Genomic DNA, 18,071 nt, shown 5'->3' with positions numbered 1-18,071 from the left:
TTGTAAACAATTCAAAAATGGAGAAATAAGAGGCCAGAGCCGGCCTATAAATATTACTTGCTTGGTAGATGCAAGCAAGTTCAAAATCTATTAAATTTAACCATGCTGCTCAACATCATTTGGCTTGCAATCAAGTAACACAAACCTATTAATGGTCTGTTGTCTACTTTGTTATTGCTATTAATCTTTTTCAAATGTCTAATAATTCTAGTATACCATTCCCTTCCCTTTCTCCCTGCATTAGGAAAATTATCATGCTAAAACTATTTCTTAAGGAGAAAATGTTGTGATTTAAAAAATAGGACTTTTTATCACAGTTTCTGATATTATAACATAAGAGCTATGAAGAACAAGCAGTTAAACAATTCTTAAGTACCTACTGTGTGCACTAGTCTTGGGCTGGTGTTGAATTGTCAACTGACACTTCAAGCTGCATTATTGTCTGGGAGCTGCCTCGAGACTGAAATGTAATGTTTGCTGCCAGAGTTCTAGAAGTCACAATACATGAGACCATATGCAGAGTCATTATGGTACCAATATCTAGTGGGAAGGAGAAAGGCAAGCCAAAGCAGAATAAGGAAGGTAGGAATTTGGATTGAGTCCATGACCAATTTAAAATATACAAGCCTGCCTTTTGAGATAGTGAAATCCTTAGTATATGGGAATATTTTCAGAATGTTCTTGAGTACAATATAAGGTAAATAAAATTTTGATTTTAAGTGGACTTAAAGAGCAGGAGTGTATTGCAGAGTGGAGGCTGCCAGACATTAGAATTTGTGGATCTTTAAATTAAAGAGAATAAAAGTAATAAAACTATGGGGATTTGCCAGCTCTTTACATTTTGCTAAGTGTTGCTAGTGCTATGGCCCCTTACTAAGATTCTGTTGGTCAGTGATGTTCCCACACTAGATTTCAGACGTAATAGAATTTATTTGAACAAAGGATGAAGAAACATTTCAAAACAGCCCCAAAATTCCATATCACCATGTAAAACTCATTGATTGGCATCTTCCTCACAGAAGAGCCCAGTTCTTCTCAGCCCTTAAGCTCCCAGGTTTATCTTCTTCCTGGAGACCTGCAGTCAGCACAAACAGGAGACTGAGGTCTGGTGTGACTCTGTGGGTAAGCCACCTCTGTGACTTACAGTCCAGTCACCGTATTCCTCTTCCATGCTTAGGCTGGTACTCTTTTGTTGTTTGTAAGCCTTAACTGCAAACAATACTCGGGTTGCTACCTGACTTATTCTGTGCCCCTTTGAGAGTCTTACAAGTATAAGAATGTTTCATCAGAGCTGGTGATACAATAGGTTGTGGTTGCTTCATTTTTTTAGAATTATTTCATTATGAAAAATTTCAAGCCAAAGTAGAGCACATATAATAATCCATTATATACTGTCACCCAGCTTCAATAATTATCAACTACTGGTCAACCTGTTTTCTTCTATAGTTTCACTCATTTTCCCTAGCCTAGATAAATGTAAAAAAAAAAAACAAACAAATATATCATTTCATCCATAAGGACCTCAATATTTATCTCTAAAAGTCACAGACACTTAAAAAATAACTGAAATATTATCAGTGCACTCCTTAATATCATCATATATTTAGTCAATACTTAAAATTTACTTTGTTTCACAATGCACTTTTATTTTTGTAATTATTTTTTGCATATTTCTGGATGTGTGTATTACAGTTTATTTGTTGTATTCAGGAACCAAAAAAAAAACCCCCTCAAAACCCAACACTTTTGGTTCTGACTTTTTTCTACTAGTTTATCATCATCAGTATTTTCATGATTGCATGTATGTGGTTTCATTTTACATGTTTCCTTGTCTTCTGAATTTTCTATAAATTCAGAAATGATCACAAGGCTGATAATTTCCAGGGTTTTGGTAAACACATTTTATAAGTGGTATTATGTCCTTCCATCAAGATATACAAATTTGGTTCTCTTACTCTCTCTTGATTATGTGTATTTTTATGTCAACAGCCATTAAATATGGGGCCTAGAGTCACTATTTCATTGAGACTATGGGTATTTCTTCCCTCTTCTTAACCAAAATATTACCCAAGACCTTGTTCCTATATTATTTCTGAGTTTTCATGTTGTCGCTATATAGATTATGCCAGACTTGTTAGTAATTGTTCATTGTGGTACAAAAGTGTGACCTCAAGTGTCTCTCACACACCAAGCAATGCTGATAAAGAACAAAATAATTCCCTGAAATTATTTTATAAACAGAATGGCTGTTCAATAGCAAAAATAGGAAGACTTTAATTGAAGATTAAATCAGAATTTTATATTAAATACATATATTTTTCTGGAAATTCACTATAGCATCCTGATTTTTTTCACACCACCATGAACAGGAAACACAGTATTCTGGAGTCAAATAATGGAGCAGAATGTAGGGACCTTGTTTAGCACCATAGTATTGGTAAACATCTGCTAGAAGGTAATATGAAATATTTTTAGACAAATTAAAGGAGGAATTTAACTTTATCTTGGGAGTATCTTTAATCCATGATGTATTACAAATCACTCTATTCAGTAAAAACTATGAAAAATTATTTTTAAATCAATAAACACATATTAAGCACCAATTATTTATCTAGTTTTTGGAATATAAAGCACACTAGAATAAATATAACAAATATAAATAAAATGAAGAGTGGAGACAATATGATATAACAAAAATTATGATATAAGAAAAATAGAGACTCTGTTTTATCAGTTCTTGTCCTGACTTCAAGGAACCTCATACCCCTGGGCATTTAGTATCAAGATGTATTTGTCTTTCTCACACACTTATTCTGAAAACTAAGTAAAATGGTAAAGACTGTCTGAAGAATCAAAGGTCAAGTATTAAATATAAGAAACTACATGATAAAGTTTGGAACTCAGTCTTTGGTCTCTCATAGTACTATGTACTAGATTTACTAGTACATAGTACTAGTACATACTAGTACATACACTAGTACTAGTGTACTAGTACTAGTACTAGTACACTGTAATAGATTTATATCCTTAAAAGCTTTCAAACAGGATTGTTTGGACTAATGATTTATTAAAGTAGGATTTGAAAGTATTTCTACTATTACCATCTACACACCTCCTTTTGCTGACAAGCGATGGTCCTTCAAATGATCTCCAGTTCTGTGCTTTCCCCACTGCTTCCCACTGCTTAAGATTTCTTTCACATTAGGAACTCTGCACATGTGTAATGCAGTGTAATCTCCCAGGGCATTAAGGCATGGTAGGAAAGCATGGTTTTGAGCAGAAGTGAGCCACATACAACAGGGCAGGTGGCCAGGGGTTCCCGAGGATTGTCTCTCTGCTAATCACTTGTTCTACTTGCCCCACTGCTCCCAAGCGTGGTTGGCACCCCTTCTCTTCTCCTTTGCCCTTTCTAATTCCTATCCTCCTGTCCTGTTTACACTAGCCTGATGGGACTGATCAGTGTTTTGATGGTGGTTTTGTGTGCTGTTGATCTTGGCCAATCAATCTGACCTTGTATTACCAATTCTCATTCCTTGAAGAAAAGGGATAATACAAATTGAGATGCTTGACCTGGGATCTTAAATGCTGCTCAGCTGTTTTGGTGGTGTCATGTGTTAAAAATATGAAATTTGAGTGTCTTTATACTAGACCTGCATGTTCTAATTTGCCCCACGCTCCACTGCTACCTATGGATTATACCAGTCTCTTCTACACATTTCTCAGACCCATGCAGCCCCTGAAAACATTGGAGTTGGCTATTGTGGACTGGCATCTTCCTGATAGACTCTAACAGGCAGCTCTGAGTTCCTTTAGGTAGAGCACACTGATTTTCAGCTTATTATGAGTCTCTTTTAAATTCAAAGCATTGCCTGTAACATATCCTAGAGATTATAATTTGGCCCAAATCACAGTGTTCTGCACTCAGTGATGAGTCTAATAGGGCTCAAGTTATAGAATCAGGCAGCCATAGCAGACAACAGTTCAAATCAACACAGTTAAAATACGTTATTGTGTGTGCATGAGCATCCTGAAGCAATACTTTGTTATTCGCACCCTATTCTGGAAGAGGTGCCTAAGTTAGTATTAAAACTAGTAATGTTTGATTCAATATTGAAGGGTACCCTAATCTTATTTGTGAAAGAATTCTACTGGATGTGTCACTCTCCAGAGAAGGTGCAAGGTCACACAACAGTACACTTTTTCTTTGCTTCCATGTAATTTTCACTCAAATATTCTTCAACACAGGTTGCCAATTTGGCCTGTTCCATCTCCAACAATGAAGAAGGGGTGAAATTAGTTCGAATGGCAGCTACCCAGATTGACAGCCTGTGTCCCCAGGTAAGCTTTATTCACTTCATTTCAAAAACTGGTTGGTGACTTCATACTCAGGACCTTTCACATTACAGTCCTCATGTCATTCTTTTCCTTGCCTTGCCCTCTTTCCTCTCACTAGAATGTGCTACTGAACCTCTATGGGCTGTTTCAAGTTCTGCCTTTATCAAAAAGAGAGAGAGAGAGAGAGAGAGAGAGAGAGAGAGAGAGAGAGAGAGAGAGGGAGAGAGGGAGAGAGGGAGAGAGGGAGAGAGGGAGAGAGGGAGAGAGGGAGAGAGGGAGAGAGGGAGAGAGGGAGAGAGGGAGAGAGGGAGAGAGGGAGAGAGGGAGAGAGGGAGAGAGGGAGAGAGGGAGAGAGGGAGAGAGGGAGAGAGGGAGAGAGGGAGAGAGGGAGAGAGGGAGAGAGGGAGAGAGGGAGAGAAGAGGAAAGGAGAGGAGAGAGAGAGGAGAGGAGAGGAGAGGAGAGAGATAGGGAGAGAATGAGAGGGAGAGAGAGAGAGAAAACCTAACTATTTCAGTCCCTTCAGAATCACTGTGGCAATTATTTCTTTTCTCATATTGTTTTTTTTTACTTGTTGCAGGCTGTTATTTAAATATTCCATGCCTATTTACCTTGTCTCAACTAAATTATAAGCTTGCACATGTAGAATAAGAGTTATGCTTCTGCCATGTCTATGATAAGTAAACAGGACTTGTGCAGTAAACACTTTCTGAAACCTGATGCTAATTACTGTATCTTAAAAGAGAAGCAAAGCAACAAAAACCAGTGGTAGTTGATGACCTACTTTATCATTCCTGTTTTTGATTGTCCTTCTGAACACTGATAACCCACTTGTCTGAAGAAGCTACATGGTTTGGGGTTTCAAGATGGTATTTTGAATAGGGTTCTCAATATATCCTTGGACTGTTTCTAACAAATAGGTAATCAATGCGGCTCTCACCCTGGCTGCCCGGCCACAGAGCAAAGTTGCTCAGGACAACATGGACGTCTTCAAAGACCAGTGGGAGAAGCAGGTCCGAGTGCTGACAGAGGCTGTGGATGACATCACCTCGGTGGATGACTTTCTTTCTGTTTCAGGTAATCAGAAACAGGCCCCTTGCAAGGAGGCTGAAGGAGGAGAGCAGGATGAGATAAGGGATAATTTGTAAATGTCATGGGTCTGTGTTGCAAGTGTTCTTGTCCCCCTGAGCTTTCAATCATCTCTGCAAATGTGACTCTCATACTCTCTTGAAAATTCTTCTTCGGTATATACATCATTTCAAGATACTAGTCAAAGCATTAGCAGGAGAAAACACAACTTTCCAATAAAGATCAGAAGCCCAAACAGATTATTTAAGAAGACTTAGGTTCTTTTCTAGTTCCTGGTGTTTTTAAAAACAGGATGGTCTCTGATGCACCTGAATCGGCCATCTGAAAAAGGGTATGGGGTATGAGATTGGTTAGTCTTCATGGCTTATGTTTATATCTTTAACAAAATTGGGAGAAAACTGTACTTGAACAATGATTAAAATAAAATTTTAAAAATCTGTTTCAATTTGTCTGTGGTAAGGGGGTCATTCTGCAATAAGTGAAGTTGCCCAGGTTTGCCATAAGCCAGGAAGAAATATTAGCCACAGAATGAACCCATTAGAAGGCACTTGGGAGCCGTTGAGGCTTTGAACACTTGTCTATGAGGCTGTGTAAGGAAGAGAGAGAAAGCAAATAGAACTAGTCATCCCTCAAAATTCTAACTTTCTTCCTTGTAAATGAAGCCACACTGAAGGATGCTAGTGCATTTGAATAACAGTGCAGTCAGTGACTATTTTGACCTTTAACGGGATTCATCAGTACCATAGCAGAATAGGACCACCAGCCAAAAACTGGGCCTTTTTCCCCAAAACACCTTTGGTTCAGTTCAAGTAGACGAGTCTCTGTGTGAGGAGTGGGGGAGGAGGTCACTGCAAACACCAGCCTCCAATGTGAGGTATCCAGATAACCTAGTGACCCTTGAAAATTTCAAATTGACCAGGTGTTGATTATACCCACAGTTGTGTGGAACTCACATCTGTCAAGTCAGTCAGCCATAACTTTGACCAGGCTATTCTTGTTCTTGGCCACTGAGGCCTGAGAGGGAGAGGTCACAGCACTGATAATAGGACGAAGCCAACAGGGCTGCTGACTGCAACAGTGTGGGAGAGATTCCTAGGGGATTCTGTCGTATTTGGGAAATCTTCCTAGGTGTATTCTTTCCTTCTCATGAAAAAAAAAATTCCACTAGAGGCTTCTGTTTAAAGCTTGTCTGATAGTGGCATAGTTGAATCTATAGATCTGATGGATAATCGAAAAGCTGACTTTGAAACCATGGAGGGCAAGACAAGGCAGATGGGAAAAACAAGCTAACACATGCTCAGTGTCTATAATTTGCCCAACTCTCTGCTGTTTGCTCGAATTCTTGCCAAAATTCTGTAGAACAGGTTTTGGTATTCTAAGTCTTTGAGAAAATGAGGTCATTGAGATGGTAGGTAAATTGGTGGAGAGGGCATTAAAATTCAGATTGTCCTCTTTTCAGAAGTTACATGATTCTCAATAAGTCAAGGTAGAAAGGAAATTTCCTTTGGTGCTTCTAGCTTTGCTTACAGCTCCCTTCCCTCCACCTCTGGCATCTTCCTTTCTCTTTCTAGTCCCTTTCAGAAATCTACCTTGTTCTTCATTCCCAAGGTGCTCTATTTTGATGACCTGTCAAAACAGCTGTTCATTTAAATATACTCATATCTAGGGTTTGGCCAATAAAGAACTTAATGTTGCCATTCCTGGGATTTTTGCTTTTCAGATGGCTGAATCCTAACATCACAAAAGACATACCCAAGAAATGTGTCTCTCATAAGGAGCTTAGGAACTGTCTAGCTAGGCATGTGGGGGATTTGGATAGTAGGGAATAGAAGGATGGCTAACAATATTGAATATATTTCTAATATGTACTCAGTTTTTGTCAGGATGACCACAGGGGTCCCCGGGAAGGGGCAAGGGAACTCCCCACCCAGGCTGAGATCTCATAGAGCAATCCTAGTAGCCCCTAGAAAGCTTACCCTTCATCCCTTTCTAGCTACAAGCGAGTAGAAAATACCCACACATTACTTTTTCCAAAGAGGAAGCATTTCAGAACTTCTCACTTCCCTAACTTATCCTTTTCTTTAAATGCCTATACAAAAATTTCTGAGGATGGGGAGAAGCAAGGTGGGCAGGTCATATCTCAGACTTTTTCAATAGTGTAAAGCTTTTCTTAATTTTGTCACATCATCCCTGCCTCTTTGCCACCTTTCTCCCTGCCATTCCTTTGTGCAATTCATTATTACTGGCAACAAGAAAAGGCTTTGGCCTCCACTGATAACACGGTACAGTCTAACCACAGTGGTACAAGTGCTGCAGCTGCTGTGACAGGAAAGTGAACAGGCTCTGTCAGGAAGGCAGCCTCGGCTGAGCCTGCTGGAGCATGCCTTTGGAGGCAGCAGGCACCTTTCCACAGACGAGCTTGACAGATAATGACACAGCCCACTCTCCTGCTGGTAGGCTGTGGACACAGCCCAATAGTTGGGGAAACTACTTCTCATCTCCTCTCCAAGCTGGAGCCAAAACATTTGCATCCTTAAACTGAAAGATTGGCCCAGAAGATATTTTGAAATGGCACTAGTGACATTTTATGTATCAGTTTTTTTTTAAGGGAATATCTATTCTGACAGAAAACTCTATTTCAAAAACAACAACAACAAAGATCTTTGTGTTTAAAGGATTATAGTGTTCCGTGTTTTGTTTTGTTCACGCTACCTGGACCTGTGTGTCTGAGTGCAACAAGTTTGGATTGCAACGACTCTGGCTATTAACATTACAGGAGCAAAACCAATTTTCCAATGTGGCCTAGGCTCATAAAGAAGTGGAATGGCTGTGTTAGAGCATTTTAACTTTTTCCCATTGGGCAAAAAACTACAATTGCAATAGTGTTTTTAAATGAGCATCTTGGCATTAACCATGTAGCAGTTTAATTCTTGGGTTTGGCTCACAAAATAGCAGACATCTAAGATCTGAAAAAGCTATTAACGCAATCCTATAATGTTCAAAAGTTTTTCATTTTTTATTTGCCTTTTCTTTTTCTTTTCTTTGACTCCAGGGTCTTGAGTTTGCTTCCTTTTAAAAATTCATACAGTGAACTTTGTTTTTGAATTTAGAAACAATAGCTTTAAGGTTTATAATGATTAAGTAGTTTGGTCATCAGTGATTTCTGTAACAAAATTATATCTTGTCTGAAATAGGCTGCAAAAATTGAAGAAAGTTTATCACAAAATCTGTTGCAGTCAAATGTTTTATCATATGTTTAAATGCCATACTTTATATCCAGGTGTGATACCCGAAATACCTGAGTAGCTTTTCCTAGCAGTGTAATCATCTCTGGAATGCACACGATTTTTATTACTACTTTCTCTGTTCTTTTCTAGTTGGAAGAGCATTCCTCTGTTTTCTTACTTAATGAATTCTTTCCCTTGAAAATACCTTAGTATCAAAATATATATTTCATTGTCTCTTTTCAATGGATAAGTTTATTCACTATTTCTTCTTTGATTGCCTCTTGTTTGTGCGGCAGTCATAAATACTAATATGACTCAGGTGTGGATTCTGCCTTCTAATACTTCATTGTTCTTCTTGCTAGACACCAAATAAGTGTGTTTCCAAACCTCAAGCCTGAGGTTGTAGGGAGTAGGAGGAGAGAAACAATTCAAAGGGGTCCAGTAACACATATTTACAACAAGTATTGTCTTGTGATTAAGTCATGTCTACATATACAGGTATAGCTCTTTTTGAAATACATTGCTGGTACTTAGGTTAATAAAATGCAAATCTACTTAAAGAGTCTTTATCATCAGAGCTTTCATATATATGCCATATACCAGTAAAACTACTATCATGAGGGAATTATGACTTATTTTTTCCATGATGGGGTACCTCTAATTGAAGAAGACTGGGAAATACTGCATAAACTGTCTTAACATTTCAAAAAAGAGTTGACTCATAAAACTGAGTCAATACTTTATTTATGTGATATGATTAACCTGGTTACCATTGAATAAATTAGTTGACTATCTGACTAATTCAAAGCAAAGTTTTTATGTCATAGATTTTCAACTTCTGCTGGCCTCCTTCAGCTATGTATAGTTTATATATACAAAAGCATATTCTTTTTCTTGTCCTTTAATTAAATTAGTCACATGTTCTAGTTTGGAAATAGAATTTTTTAAAAACTACCTTTTTATTTTAAGATATTGGGTCTTAAGTGGGTTGCACACTTAAAAAAATAACTCCAGAGAAATAAGTATTATAATTAACAAATTCTTTTTCATTGAACTCCAAAATTCCATCTTTAAACTATGCACAGAAAAGCAGTAGCTACGTCTATTCTTACACTAGGCTATTCAAAGAAAATGGTGGCTGGATGCCTGTTTTTGACATGAAGACTTCTCAGTTGCTCACTTTCAGGGATCAGGGAGCATTTAGTTGTTTGGAGGAATCCAGCAGAGACATAAGAGAGGCCTACTTAAATCAAACTTTTGTATTTAAAATGTTGTACCAAGTTTCATTTGAGTAAACATTTCCTCAGGTATCCTTTTAGGTAAGTTTGTATGATATAATCCAAGATCTCATAAAAAGGGGAGGTTTTCAGAAGTTCCTCAATCAAAATTAAAATGTTTGAGTCTATTTCAAAACTGATTCTCTCTTTTACTTAGAAAAATATCGGCATTCAGAAGTACTACTACTTATGCCTTTAAGATACCTGAAAATAAACTGATGAACAAAATAGAAACAGAAGTATGGATGCATGGAACAAACTGATAGCTGTCAGAAGGGAGGTGGGGGGGGGGAAGGTGAGGGGGTTAGCCAAAGAACAATAATGCATAACCCATAGACACAGGCAACAGTGTGGTGATGGCCAGAGAGAAGTGGGGAGAGCATTGTGGGGGACAAATGAGGTAGGCAAAGGGAAGGAAAATGGTGAATCTGTAACAGTGTCAACAGTAAAAATAAAGTTAAATTAAACATTTATTTTTATGTTCTAATTTATATTTGAAATGGAAGAACTAGGGATTATAGAAATCCCAAATTTGTTATAGTTTAGTGTGGAAATCATACTATTGAGGTCAAAACAGATGTTCCTTGATGAAAAGTAAGTTATATTTTGCAGTTTCCTACAAAATGATTTATAGAAACAACTATTCCCTCTGAGTGATTGTTTCATGAAAGTAGGAGGAATCTATGGTAGACACTGGGGTTTGCCAAGTACCCTCCCACTTCTTTGGGAATTTTAAAGTTAGAACTAGTTCTAGAAACTTTTTAAAGTGGTAAATATTTATTTTAATCCTTTATTAGCTGTTAATTGAGTTTGGCAGTTATAATTTTTAAAAGGTTCAAGATTATTTAACATTATTTCCAAACTTGTTCTATTTATCTGTTGTGTGTGTGTATGTGTTATTTTCAGTTTAAGTTATTTTCTTTCCTCAAACAGAATATACTAAACTTTTTTAACATTTCCTTAGTATTCTATTTCTAAAGAATGTTCAGAGACATAATTACAAATCTCACACTGGACATGGGAAATACAAAATTGCATCCTTGCAAAATTGTGAGGGACCAGATTATGTGTTTTCTCTATGCTAGTAGAGAGCAAAGCCTCCCATTCTGCTTGATTGGGTTCTATTTTGGGCAATAGCAGGAAAGTGATTACAGACTTGACTCTAATCTGAGGGAACCAGTCACAGGACTGAATTGTATTTTAATTGTGGAGAACTCTGTGACCATCTTCCCCTGATCAGTTTTCCCATTGCATATGCCTTGTGCATGGCATGGCATTAGAAGATGGGCTGGGTGGTGTTTGTTCATTCTGTGGTTCCCCCTAAATATTTCTTAATAAAAACATGATCATACAAACCCAAGACTGGTCATGTCTAGAAAAACCTCTAGTCATGTCCAGAAATGTTCCTGCTTGGCCAGTCAACTTTGTATGAGCTGCCACAACCACTTCTAAAAGACCTTCTATGCAATAGATCTCAAAACATTGAAAGAAACAAAGTTTGTGGTCCTCAAAGTATGCTCCCTAAACTGGGAAAATTAGCATCATTTAAGAACTTGATAGAAATGAAATTCTTGGGCTACAACTCAGGCCAAATCAAAAACCCTGGGAATGACGCCTAGTAGACTATATGATTCTGCAAGTCCTCAGCCTGTGCTCAAGTTTGAGAACCACTATTGTAATTATAATTTTTTTCCTTTAAATACCATTTCTGTGTTGTTAGGCATATATGGAAATGTATAAGATGGTGGTTCATAATAGTGATGAATCTTAGATTGGTTATTAAAGTCTGACTAATGTAAAATCATACACACATGTACCTGTTTCCCCCCTAGAAAATCACATCTTGGAGGACGTGAACAAGTGTGTGATAGCCCTCCAAGAGGGGGATGTGGACACTCTGGACCGGACTGCGGGGGCCATCAGGGGCCGCGCAGCTCGAGTCATACACATCATCAATGCTGAGATGGAGAACTACGAAGCTGGTGTTTATACCGAGAAGGTGCTGGAAGCTACAAAACTCCTCTCTGAGACAGGTAAACTTGGATATTAGATTTGACCACAATGTGAACATGTGATTAATTTCCATATTTGAATAAATCTGTTTTATTGTTTCATAAAGGCCTTAGTGAATCTACATTACACATGATCATGTAAGGGGTGCTGTCTTTGTTTCTGGAGTTTAAGTTGGTATAACTTTAGCAGAATAATGATCTTATTGCTTTGCATGCATAAAAAACTTTCTAGTTTCATATACAGTCTCATCTGATTCTTACAAGTACCTTATGAAGTAGACAGATAATAAAAATTTATTTCCAATTACTATGCAAATGTGGTGATTCAAATCAGTTAAAAGATGGCAAAGTTTTCCAAGGCTAGAAAATAGTGGAGATGTGATTGGAACTTGAAATCTTGAACTTGAAAACAATTTCTTAGTCAATTTCTTGAGAAGATAAACCTTGAAGAAGGACTATGGATGGACCACCAGTGGGAAGGATGCATAAAAATTCTAGGTAATTCCTGGATGAAGTACTTAAAGAAAGGAGGTGGTAGCTGCTGACAAAGGATTATATATTCAATATATTTCCTGTTTTTGTAGTAAAGCCTTACATGCCCTACTCCAGAGATGTGAGACTGCCCACTGGGGTGTCAGTGCTGTGGTAAGACACGGCTACTTATGGGAGCCTGTCATAGCTCTGTGGTGCATTAGGATGGAGGAAAGACATACACTGAGTTAGAACAACAACTCATAACTTTGAATAAGAAAAGATTAGCTATTTTTAGTAGTGTGTTTTCTTGACTAGTGTCTCTTGGCTTCAGACCATTTCTAAAGTCTTTCATGCCATGTGGATTTGTATATATGGGAGAATTGAGAATAAGTTCAGGGAAGGAGAGAACACAGAGACTTTAAGTCTATATTGCATGGGGTTATGAATAAATAATGAGCTGTGTCCCATGCCTGCACAGAAGGACCTCTCCTCAAACCCCAAGGTCAGTGGAGGTGGGGGCTTCTGCACTATGCACATGGACTTTGGAATCCACTAGGCTAATTCAAAAGAGACAGGACTCTCGAAGGTCAGATATAACAGTGTTCCAAGTTCTGCATGTTAGAAACATGTTTCCTTCTACAGAAAAAAAGTGTTTCACAGAGATTCCTGTACATATTTGTTAGTCTAGAATACCAAGAAAAAAAAAAGATAAAAGGACATTGGTTGCTCTCTTTGAAATATAAGCAGAATGGGAATAGTGTAATATGACAAAATAAAGAGCATATTCAGAGATTATTGCTCTCCAGAATCCTCACAGATTTAGAATTATAAATTATAACAATAACAATAATAATAACATCTACTTACATTTTAATTAGCTGAAGTTCAGCACTATTTTCTTTCAAGCAGGCTTGCCCTCTACACTCAACAGAGCAATAGAGCAACACAGCAAGCCATACAGTTCTTTTCCTCATCTTTCTTAATTCCTCAAGAATTAAGAAATAGGCATATAACTTTCTAAGTTAAGGACTTTTCTTTCACTTTTAGGGGACCCTCTCACATTCCTTTGGCACTTGGTTCCTGGCCCATTAGCTCTATTCTTACAAAGCCTCAGCTTCACATGGCATATCAGACACATAGCAGCACTCCCTGGGGTGTGGCACTAGGAGAAGAATTTCAAAGGTAGAACACCTGGAGATGGCACTCTCAGCTCATGCCTGCTCAAGGGGTTGGAATAATTTTAGCAGATGAAAGATACAGAGCACACAGCAGACTTACATGTGATTTTTGTGCATATAAAGATTTCAGGCATTGTTCAAAACACAATTGGGTTTTTTTCTTATTGTATCTTGGGATGCTTTAATGAACAGAAGGAGTGGTGCCATGGAGTCAAAATCTACTTAAAAGCAAGGACAGTGTGCTTAGTTGATTGAGATATTTTAGCATAATTTTCACCAAAGTCTTGAAATGTATATAATTATCTGGTAGATTTTTTTTTTATCTAAAAAAGAAAATCAGTGAAACAGTGCAATCCATTCTGGGTTGTTGTTGCTAATCAAGACTTTGCTCTTATTTGTTAATTTTCAGAGCTTTTAAAATTCTCATCATTCCAGCCCTCCCTTATGGTGATTGAATACTCGGGATACTCAACTAAAGGCACCTTTCTGATTCTGACATCCACATTTAGTTCTTAGCTGAACAGATACAATGAGCAAGATATTTAGATATATGCTATTTTTCAGGATCTATCAAAGATAACTAGGAAAGTAATCAGGTAGAAAATATTAAAATAGACAGTTTGTATACAATTGCAGTAGAAAATATAAAATACATGTCAAAGAAAAGTGGATATTAGTGGGCCAAGAATTAGAATATACAAGGTATATGAACTCTTTTGTTTCTCTCACTAATTGTTCTTATCTTTTCTAAACAGGAACATAATTGGTTCTTTATGTATAACTAGAGAGTTTGCTAAAGAAATGAAGGCAAAAATGTCAGCTGTTAACTCATTGGTTGTTCATTAGAATTGTTGAGAATGTACTAGACATGTGGAGTTTGAGGAAGACCATAGGATCAGATCTGTGATTACTGTTGTGCAGAGTTTTGTTGGAAAGAAAAAAGTATATATATATATAGATATATATACACACACACACACACACACACACATATATTATATATGTGCATATATAAAATATATGAACCTTAAAGAGGACTAATTCATTTTAAAATATGTATTATATAGTATATATACATATATACTATATATTATATATTATATATATTCTAAAGTGAATTAGTCCTCTTGTAAGGTTCTGCCTATGCTAAGGAGACATCTGTCCTCAAAATAAAAACTCATATGCATATCACTAATGCCCAAGTTTCTACATTTGGGCTAATGTTTTGTTCCCAATTTTTTAAAAACAAAATTTATAGCCACATTAAATTGGTCACTCTTTAAAATCTGAACCTATCAGATTCTGTCCTGAGAGCACACTGGGAAGAGAACAGTGTGCTTTTGGGAAGAGAACGCAACAGCATTGCTCAAGAAGGGAATGTGCCCAGAGGAAGGGTGAGAAAAAAGGAAAGGAGTCCAGCATCTGGAAGATAAAATGGCATGTTTTCTTTCCTTCCTTTTTACAACCTACAAGACTCTGCCTCATTGTATATCTGAGTTGTTAGATTCAAGACCGCAAGGCAGAAGTTTTCAACTTCTGTACTATTGACATTTCAGCCTGAGTAATTCTTTCTTGGGGGAGGGGAGTTTTCCTGTGCATTATAGGATGCTTAGCAGCACCCCTGGCCTCAACCCAATAGATGCTTGTAGGACCTTCTCCCTATTTCCCCCAAGTTGTGACAACCAAGGGATTCTAGATATTGCCACATGTTCTTGGGAGGGGGTAACCCCATTGAAAATAACTGCCCTAAGGGAAGAATTTTTCCCAAACAGGGGCAAGTTTAAAAAAGGAAAAATGAAAATCAGATATTGTGACCATAGGGCATGGTGAAGGGAGTGGAGTAGGAGTATATTACAAAGAAGAAGCTAAAAAAAGGAAGATGTTCAAAAACTTTTGATTATAGCAGAATTTGCTGCTAGAGGGGTTGTAAACACAAGCCAGCCCCCGTTGAGACACATGAATGACACAGGGGTGGGTCTCAGCAGAGAAATTCTCACTTTACCATTTGACTGCCTTGGTTGAGTGGCTAGGAACTGAGAGCCAGCTAAAGACTGCACTTTGCTGAAGAGTGCTTTTTGTGTTCATATAATGCTGAGTTAAATTAGGGGAGAAATTTTGTAGATTATGAGGACACTAAAATTCAAGGGCAATATTATACCTATTTATTTTTTATAAAAGTAATCTAGGCTGATAAAAACACAATAAACTCAGTCTTCATCAGCCCCATTACATGCTTACATATTTGATAGGCTCTTCAATAAAACCTGAATTATAACAAACTGTCAGCAGCTTGGTAGTAAGTGCATGCTTGACCAGGCCCATCTTCAGAGATCTTATTTACGAAGTCAGGTTACAGCAGAAGGTTGAGTGGGGTGAAAATACATTCAGTGATATCATATTTAGATATGTAAAGAGCAGCTCATTCTTCACTGAACAGATTACATTGAAATGTCATTTTTAAATTTGATAGTTGATGCAAGTTTGTGGCAATGTGTACGTGATGAGGTTGAGAGATCTTTGAGATCCTGCCAGCAGTTCCTTCTTCAGTGGGGACAAAAAAAGAAGAAATAGAAAAATTAAGTATTTTTAATAGGATTCTATGTTATTAAGCACGTTATAGGCAGAAATTAAAATTTCATTGTTTTGGAAAACACGTGGGCCAAACAGATGGTGTAATTTTTATTAAGACTTTATTCTTTTTAGAACAGTTTAATGCTCAGAGAAAAAGTGAAGATATAGATGTGTTCTGTCTACCCTTGATTGCACATATGCATAGTGTCCCGATTATGGATATCCCCCGTCAGGGTGGTAAATTTGTTACAATTGATGAGCCTGTATTGACGCATAGTAATCATCTAAAGTCCATAGTTTAAATTACAGTTACCTCATGGTGTTACATATTCTATGGGTTTGAGTAATGTGCAATGACATGTGTCCATCTTTATGTAATCATACTGTGTATGTATCACTATTCTAAAAATACTCTGTTCTCCATCTAATCATCCCTCTCCCTGTCCCAACTCCCTGGCAACCACTGATCTTTTACACTGTCTCCATAGTTTTGCCATTTCTAGAATGTCATATAGTTGGAATCACACAGTAAGTAGCTTAGCTTTTTCCACTTAGTAGAGATGGTACAATTTTTAATTTTATGCTTCTGTAGAGTTTTTGTAAAAATGAAAGAGATTTCTTAACATTATTTGTATATATTTTACCTAGAAAATGTAAGAGGATCAGCAAATTGAAAGCACCCAAACTGGAAGTAGTAACGAGGGGTACCATTGCATCTCAGTGTAATGTAGTAGAATGAATTCAGGTTAGGAATCAGAACTCAATTCATGGATTTCTGCCAACTAACTGTGACCTTACACAAGTTAGGCAATCCCTCTGGACCTCAGTTTCTCATGTACTGGCTGATGTTTTGTCATCTAAGAATGATCAATATTACTGATCTTGGGAATATATGTGTCACTGTCTACTGACTTCTTGGTGAGTGCACTTAACATGGACAGTTATTGCCCATGGATCCTCTGTAAACATCTTTGTAAACATGTCATTAAAAAATTAAAAAACCTCTGATCCATCTAGACAGGTGTATTCTTATTCTTCAAGCAAAACAGATCCATGCTGTTATCATGCTCCTTCCTGTAATGTTCTTTGTTTTCTCTTTCTCTGCATCCATGTATTGAACTCATCCTTTAAGATCTGGCTCAAGTTTCAGCTGCAGACAACAGGGACCACCCATTATTAGTCTCTGACATTTAATATGTTCTCTTCTGTGTAAATGGTCCACAACTAGATTGTTCCCAGAGTTGAGTGTTTCTGTCAGTGCCTAGGGTCTAGAACAGTGTTATCATATAATTAGCATTAAATAGATATCTATTGAATAAATGAAAACAAAAACTTAGGATATTACCTTTCTCTTTTTTTAGTAGAGAATATTTATATGTCAGCTCAAGATTTCAGGATAAGTATGGAGTCTTCTTTTCCTCCTCCTTTCTACATATTAAAGAGAAGCAATCTGCTTGGTTACTTGCGGTGTGCTTACTCCCCTTGGGCTGATTTCTTTTGCTAGGGGGATCCAGTTTTGTGATTGGACAGGTATACATGGCCTACCTAAATATGGGACTAGATATGTGGGTGTGGACTGACGCAAGATCAATATCAGAAGAAGATGGTAGGGCTTATCAGGAGGACATAAAGCATTAGCTATTATAGCTAAAAAGGCAGTTACAGTGCAAGTTCACTTCTCCATAATTGACCTTGAAATTTGATTATGAAAGGAAGGAATTTCCACATAATCTGTAATGGCTGTGGTTGTCAGCCTGGGCATCCTAATATATGTATTTTAATACAGCTCTTACTATTGGTGGAGAGTATTTCTCTCTGAAAGATCAAAGAATTATGATGTGGAGGAAATGTCTTATTGGTGGTTGTAGTATTCATAGTGGTGGGAAGTCAGAAGCATAGGAGGAGTATGA

The 18,071-nt window shown here is 37.3% G+C and overlaps 1 protein-coding gene across 4 annotated transcripts in view; it reads left to right on the top strand.

Annotated features, from left to right (window-relative positions):
- The window catches only part of CTNNA2 (catenin alpha 2), a 1,104,880-nt gene that overhangs the window by 1,000,114 nt on the left and 86,695 nt on the right, over window positions 1–18,071 (top strand). For all 4 annotated transcript variants that reach the window (XM_045827749.1, XM_045827747.1, XM_045827750.1 and 1 more), the window contains exons 10-12: window positions 4,246–4,338; window positions 5,254–5,410; window positions 11,759–11,959. In XM_045827749.1, coding sequence (XP_045683705.1) covers window positions 4,246–4,338; window positions 5,254–5,410; window positions 11,759–11,959 — 451 coding nt within the window. The remainder of the gene's footprint in view (window positions 1–4,245; window positions 4,339–5,253; window positions 5,411–11,758; window positions 11,960–18,071) is intronic.

Source organism: Phyllostomus hastatus, unplaced genomic scaffold, assembly GCF_019186645.2.
Source record: "Phyllostomus hastatus isolate PE091 unplaced genomic scaffold, TTU_PhHast_1.1 phas_scaffold_78, whole genome shotgun sequence".
NCBI classification, from domain to species: domain Eukaryota; kingdom Metazoa; phylum Chordata; class Mammalia; order Chiroptera; family Phyllostomidae; genus Phyllostomus; species Phyllostomus hastatus.
The sequence above is the reverse complement of the archived record's forward strand: the minus strand, read 5'-3'. Positions and strand labels throughout refer to the sequence as shown.